The sequence below is a fragment of the Danio aesculapii genome, chromosome 24, assembly GCF_903798145.1.
Source record: "Danio aesculapii chromosome 24, fDanAes4.1, whole genome shotgun sequence".
NCBI lineage: Eukaryota > Metazoa > Chordata > Actinopteri > Cypriniformes > Danionidae > Danio > Danio aesculapii.
In genome coordinates, this window is record NC_079458.1 from 196850 (window position 1) to 204349 (window position 7500).

General features: G+C 47.4%; 1 protein-coding gene across 1 annotated transcript in view; it reads right to left on the reverse strand.

The window, feature by feature from the left end:
* LOC130218902 (band 4.1-like protein 3) overlaps positions 1-7500 on the reverse strand; it is a 42730-nt gene that overhangs the window by 713 nt on the left and 34517 nt on the right. Inside the window, exons 14-15 of the mRNA XM_056451221.1 lie at positions 878-913; positions 8-132 (exon numbers count right to left, since the gene is read on the reverse strand). Of these exons, the coding sequence (XP_056307196.1) occupies positions 8-132; positions 878-913 (161 nt within the window). The remainder of the gene's footprint in view (positions 1-7; positions 133-877; positions 914-7500) is intronic.

The window sequence follows — 7500 nt, forward strand, 5'->3', positions numbered from 1 at the left end:
CGGGGACGAGGACAGACGCTTCTCCCACTCGGTGAGGCCCGCCGGCTCGGCTCCACCCTCCAGGAATGTCCTCTTCAGCTCACTGATGTTGGTCTGTGGCTTCAGCTGCTCGTCCGGCGTCAGATCCGCCTCCTGGAGGAACACAACAACACAACATTATTAATAAACCCTGCAGTCTCCAATACAGAGCGTGACATTTTTTGGGAGTAAAACAGATCACAGGAATCCCACAGGATGAGGACCAAAATCTTATTAATCACAGGATTGGGATGGGAGCAAGATAAAGTCAGCAGGAGTGGGAATCATAATAACACTATGATACACAAACACAGCATTTATATGATCAACTATTCATTCATTCAGCTTCGGTTTAGTTCCTTGTTTATCAGAGATCGCCAGAGATCCTTTGGTGAAGGAGAAATCATGGTTTGGGGAGAGAGTGGATGATCAACATCAACAGCCTGAGGTATCAAGACATCTGTGCTGCCCATTACATTACAAACCACAGGAGAGGGACAATTCTCCAGCAGGAGAGCGCTCCTTCTCATACTTCAGCCTCCACATCAAAGCTCCTGAAAGCAAAGATGCTCCAGGATTGGCCAGCCCAGTCACCAGACATGAACATTATTGAGCACGTCTGGGGTAAGATGAAGGAGGAGGCGTTGAAGATGAACACAAAGACTCTTGATGAACTCTGGGAGTCCTGCAAGAAGGCTTTCTTCACCATTCCAGATGACTTTATTAATCAGTGATTTGAGTCATGTCAGAGATGTATGGATGCAGTCCTCCAAGCTCATGATGGAGTCAGACACAATATTCATTCTGTTTATACACACACACACACACACACACACACACACACACACACAAATCTCACCTTGGTCTTCGCTTCAGACTCGTCCTCCTGATCCGACTGCACAAAAAACACAATAATCATGAGTAATTATGAGAATGATCAGAGTAAATGCTGATATGAAGGAAAGCTGAACTCATTAACATCTCCAGGAGAATAATCATGATGATTGTCATAATCAGATGAAGGTTTAATGAGGACATCAGCAGCAGTGATTCACTGAGGGGCTGTACAACACGGAAAACACAACTAAAACCACTAATTACTAACTTTAGTAAATTAGTAGCCTTTGAGATATTGAAAATATTATATTTAACACTGTTCCAGAGCTAATGTGTTATTTAAATGTAAAGAAATCATATAAATATCATGACTTTAATGTGACAATGCTTTAAGAAAGTTCTTTTTGAAGACCAAATTTGGTACATAGTTTATTTAAAATATATTCTACTGTATGTAAAGAATTAAACAATATATAAACACAACTTGTTGCTAAAATTGCCTTTTAGGCCTTTTTAAACCCACACTCTCAGAAAAAAAGGTTCAATGTTGTACAAAAGAAGGTACAAACCCCTGTCACTGGACCTTTTTATGGGACAGAATTGTACATTAAGACAGAGAAACAAATGTGTACCGTTGCAGTTTGTACCTTTAAGGGCAGGATTTGTACCATGGGAAACCAAAACATTCCTTCGGTTTTTAAAACCTGCAGATGCAATATTGTTGTCAGGAATGTCTGTATAAAGGACCCAAAAGCAGAGGAGTTCAATTCAATAAGCCTTTTAATTGAATAAGCAAAAAAGAAAATGACCCAGCAACTTGCTGAGATTCCAGAACAGATCTTGGACTTTAGCAAAAAATGAACTGAAGACTGGACCACAGGCAACTTGAAACAATACAGGATAACTTCCAACAAAAAGTAAGCTAGTCTTTGGTCCAGGCCTGGTAATGCAGGGAAAGGGCAACGGCAAGGCAAAGGATCAACTTTCCAGCAGGGCAGACCAAATCCAGAATGGCTCCAGAGAACTGGACAGAGAATACAAAGGTAACCCACAATAGACCAACAAGAAGGCTGTAAGATACTCAACACTCTGGCGAGAGAAGAAGCGAAACACCCTCAGATATAGGACCAGCAATCAGCAGAAATGAAAGGCAGGTGGCAGTAAACAGGTGAGACAACTAATTGGCAAGACGATCAGCTGTGTGAAGTTACACAGCAAGTTGGAGACAAATTAGAAGGTTGTCAGTAAGAAAAGATAGAAAACGCTGTCAGAAGAGAGAAAAAGTAAAGTTCAAACCCGGGTTCTGACAGTACCCCTCTCCCCAGGAACGCCTCCCGGCGTACCTGAGATTTGAGGCAACTGTCGATGGTGGAATTCCTCAATGAGCGCATGGTCCAGAATGTCCCGAGCTGGGACCCAACATCTCTCCTCTGGACCGTACCCCTCCCAATCTACTAGATATTGAAAGCCTCTACCTCGCCTCCTGGAATTAAGAATCTTTCTGACGGTGAAGGCTGGAGAGCCTTCAACCATCAGGGGAGGGAGAGGAGAGGGTGTAGAAGAAAGGGGGGAGTGGGGAGAACGTAAGACAGGTTTGATACAGGAAACATGGAAGACAGGGTGGACCCGACGTAGACTCCGGGGTAGCCGAAGCCGCACCGCCACCGGACTGATCACCTTGGTAATGAGGCATGGTCCAGTGAATCGGGGTGCCAATTTACGAGCAGGGACCCGAAGCGGCAGGTCCTTAGTGGAGAGCCACACCTTTTGACCACAGACATATTTGGGTGAATCAGCACGGTGGCGGTCAGCAGTTCTCTTGGTGCGTTCCCTGGTCCGCAACAGTGCCTGCCTGACCCTTTTCCAGGTGCATCGGCAGCGTTGAATAAATGCTTGGACCGAGGGAACGGCAGCATCGGCCACCTGGGAAGGAAACACAGGGGGTTGATAACCAAGACAACACATAAAAGGAGACAGCCCAGTCGACGACACCGGCAGCGAGTTGTGAGCATATTCTGCCCACACCAACTGCTGACTCCAGGAAGAGGGGTTATGGGAAGCCAGGCATCGGAGCATCCGGCCAAGATCCTGGTTTGCACGCTCAGTCTGGCCGTTGGTCTGTGGATGGAATCCTGACGACAGACTAGCAGTAGAACCAATCTGTCGGCAGAACTCCCTCCAGAAGTGGGAAATGAACTGGGGCCCCCTGTCAGAGACCACGTCCTCCGGAAGACCATGAACCCGGAAGACATGGTCCACGACCACCCGGGCCATCTCCCTAGCAGATGGAAGTTTAGGGAGGGGAATGAAGTGAACCGCCTTCGAAAAGCGGTCCACCACAGTGAGGACCACAGTATTGCCATCGGATGGAGGGAGACCAGTTACGAAATCCATGGCAATATGTGACCAGGGGCGGGAGGGAATGGGGAGGGGATGAAGCAGACCAACGGGACGAGCATTAGAAGATTTATTTTGAGCACAGACCGAGCATGCCCCCACAAACCGGCGGACGTCCTCCACCATGGCTGGCCACCAAAAGCGCTGACGAACGGCTGCCAGCGACCTCCTTACACCTGGATGGCAAGCGAACCTGGAGGAATGACCCCATCGAAGGACAGCTGCTCGGGCCGACACAGGAACATACAACAGACCCACCGGACACCCCCTGGGCACCTGGACTTTGGCTAAGGCTCGCCTGACAAGACCCTCAACACCCCAGACAACAGCCCCCACCACATGGCTCCTGGGCAAAATGGTATCAGGGAGGGGATTGCTATCCGGAGTGCCAAAGCACCGTGACAAGGCATCTGGTTTACCATTTTTAGAACCAGGCCTGTAAGACAGAGTAAAATTAAAGCGCCCAAAGAACAATGCCCAGCGAGCCTGTCGGGAGTTCAGCCTCTTGGCAGTCTGAATATACTCCAGATTCCTGTGGTCGGTCCATACCACAAAAGGTTCAGCTGACCCTTCCAGCCAATGACGCCACTCCCCCAAAGCCAACCGCACTGCCAGCAGTTCCCGGTTACCAATGTCGTAGTTCCGCTCTGCAGGAGACAAACGGTGAGAATAGAAAGCACAAGGGTGCAATTTATTGTCTTGAGGGCATATTTGAGAAAGAACTGCTCCGACACCCACCTCTGATGCATCAACCTCCACCACAAATTGTCGTGCTGGATCAGGTAAGACCAGGATTGGCGCAGTTGTAAAACGAGACTTTAATTCTTCAAACGCTGCCTGAGCAGCTATAGACCAGCAAAACTGAGATTTGGTGGAGGTTAATGCTGTCAGAGGGGCCGCTACCTGGCTGTAGTTGCGAATGAAACGCCTATAGAAATTCGCAAAGCCCAAGAATTGTTGTAGAGCTTTGCGTGAGCCAGGAACCGGCCAGTCGGAGACAGCTCTTACCTTTTCCGGATCCATTCGAATGCCCTCCACCGAAATTATGGAACCCAAGAACGGAACTGACTGGGCATGAAAAAGGCATTTCTCCGCTTTGACAAATAACTGATTCTCCAGCAGCCTCTGCAACACTCGTCTGACGTGCTGGATGTGCACCTGGAGAGAGGGAGAAAAGATGAGAATATCATCCAGATACACAAAAACAAATTTGTTTATCATGTCTCTCAGCACATCATTGACGAGTGCCTGGAAGACAGCTGGGGCATTGGACAGCCCAAAGGGAAGAACTAAATATTCAAAGTGCCCAGTGGGTGTGTTAAATGCGGTCTTCCACTCATCCCCCTCCCTGATCCGGACCAAATGGTACGCGTTGCGCAGGTCCAGCTTTGTGAAAACCCTTGCTCCCTGCAGGATTTCGAAGGCTGTTGACATCAGTGGAAGGGGGTACCTGTTTTTAATGGTTATGTCATTGAGCCCTCGATAATCAATGCAGGGACGCAAGGAGCCGTCCTTTTTTTTCACAAAGAAGAACCCTGCTCCGGCCGGAGATGAGGAGGAGCGGATGATGCCGGCTGCCAGAGAATCAGACAAATACTTCTCCATGGTCGCTCGTTCTGGAGCTGACAAAGAGAAGAGCCGCCCTCGAGGAGGCGAGGTACCAGGCAGGAGGTTAATAGCACAATCATACGGCCGGTGGGGGGGGAAGCGATGCAGCTCGGGACCGACTGAAAACCATGCGCAGATCGTGGTAAACCCCTGGAACCCCAGAGAGATCAACATTCTCCTCCTGCAACACAGAAACAGAGGAAACAGAAGGCGGCAAAGGTGCTGACACAAGACAATTAGCATGACAAGAAGACTTCCAAGTTATAATAGTGTTCTCTGCCCAGTTAATGTGTGGATTATGTAAGGATAGCCATGGATGGCCCAACACTATGGGGGTAGCTGGTGACTCAAAAAGGTAAAATACCAGTTCCTCCAGGTGGTTGCCAGAAGTGACCAGACTCACCGGCACAGTGATGTGGGAGATGACAGCTAGCTCACGGCCGTCCAGTGTGGAGACAGACACAGGATCCACTAGAGGCTGGATGGGAACCCCTTTAAGATGAGCCCATGTCGAATCCATGAAGTTGCCCTCGGCACCGGAATCCACAAGCGCAGAGCATGAATGGAGGACATTCTTGATGGACACCATGACAGGCAGCAGAGTGCGAGAGCAGAGCGATGAGGAGATGAAAGTGCCGCTCGCCAGAACTCTCCTGATTACTGGCGAGCGCTGGCTTTTACTGGACATAGTGAAGCAATATGGCCCTGCCCACCACAGTAGAGACACAGCCCTTTAGTCAATCGTCGATGTTTCTCCTCCGCCGTGAGGCGAAGTCTGCCCACCTGCATGGGTTCAGGCTCAGTTGGACCAAACTTCAATTGGGCAGCAGAAGGTAACTCAGCGGCTTCTGGTCGTGAGCCCAATAAAACACGACGCCTGAGGTCAAAACGATGATCCAGCCGAATTGCCAGGGAGACCAGTTCATCAAAACGCTCTGGGGGATCACGGGCATAAATTTCATCTTTGATTATGCCTGTCAAGCCATCCAAGAATCGTGCTGCCAAAGCCGCTTGGTTCCACTCACTGGTTGCTGCGAGTGTGCGGAATTCGATGGCATAGTCTGCCACCGATCGTCTACCCTGTTGGAGAGCTGCCAGCAGTCGAGATGCTTCCTTCCCAAACACAGACCTATCAAATGTCTTGATCATCTCCTCCTTGAAACAATGGAAGTCAAGACAACAAACATCTTCAGCCTCCCATACTGCTGCCCCCCAGTCTCGGGCCCGACCACCAAGGAGAGAAATAACGAAAGCCACTTTGGTTCTCTCTGAAGCATAAGTCTGAGGTTGAAGAGAAAAGACAACTTCGCACTGGGTGAGGAAAGATCTACAATTAGATGGCTCACCCGAGTAGACTGGTGGATTGTTAACCCTAGGCTCCAGTTGAGGAATGCGAGTAGTTGTAGATGGACCTAATCCTTGTTGAAACTGGAGACTATGGAGCTGCTCAGAGAGCTCAGCTACTCGGGAGACCAAAACTTCCACAGTACGACGTGCTGAAGTCAGCTCCTCCTCATGGCGGCCTAGCATGGCACCTTGAAACTCCATGGCAGACAGTACAGATGAATCCTCAGCTGGGTCCATTAACTGGCCAGAGTGTTCTGTCAGGAATGTCTGTATAAAGGACCCAAAAGCAGAGGAGTTCAATTCAATAAGCCTTTTAATTGAATAAGCAAAAAAGAAAATGACCCAGCAACTTGCTGAGATTCCAGAACAGATCTTGGACTTTAGCAAAAAATGATCTGAAGACTGGACCACAGGCAACTTGAAACAATACAGGATAACTTCCAACAAAAAGTAAGCTAGTCTTTGGTCCAGGCCTGGTAATGCAGGGAAAGGGCAACGGCAAGGCAAAGGATCAACTTTCCAGCAGGGCAGACCAAATCCAGAATGGCTCCAGAGAACTGGACAGAGAATACAAAGGTAACCCACAATAGACCAACAAGAAGGCTGTAAGATACTCAACACTCTGGCGAGAGAAGAAGCGAAACACCCTCAGATATAGGACCAGCAATCAGCAGAAATGAAAGGCAGGTGGCAGTAAACAGGTGAGACAACTAATTGGCAAGACGATCAGCTGTGTGAAGTTACACAGCAAGTTGGAGACAAATTAGAAGGTTGTCAGTAAGAAAAGATAGAAAACGCTGTCAGAAGAGAGAAAAAGTAAAGTTCAAACCCGGGTTCTGACAATTGTACCTTCAGCAAAAGTACAAATCTGATCCATGATGATACCACTACAGTGTCAAAACTGCTTACCAAACATTTATTTAAACTGCATTTAAGGTTTAGTTTACAATAGCTATAGTTTAATGTTTATTAGTTGTTTTGTATTATATAATTTAATAATGAATGTTGATGAGTTTCTTTAAACACATGCTTTTAAATCATGATTCATGTTTTAATATGGAAATTATTCATACAATCCCTTTGCCTTTCCAGTCATATTATGATTTATTTTCATAGATATTGTAATAAAGACGTTGTTCAACACTTTTGTACTTTTATATAAGAACAATTGTGTACCTCCATTTTAATTGTACCATAAAGGACACATAAGAGAATAATAGAGCTCTTTCCTCTACCATATAGGGTACAACTTTTACAAAGGTACAGGACTGATCCTTAAGGAGCATTATTTGT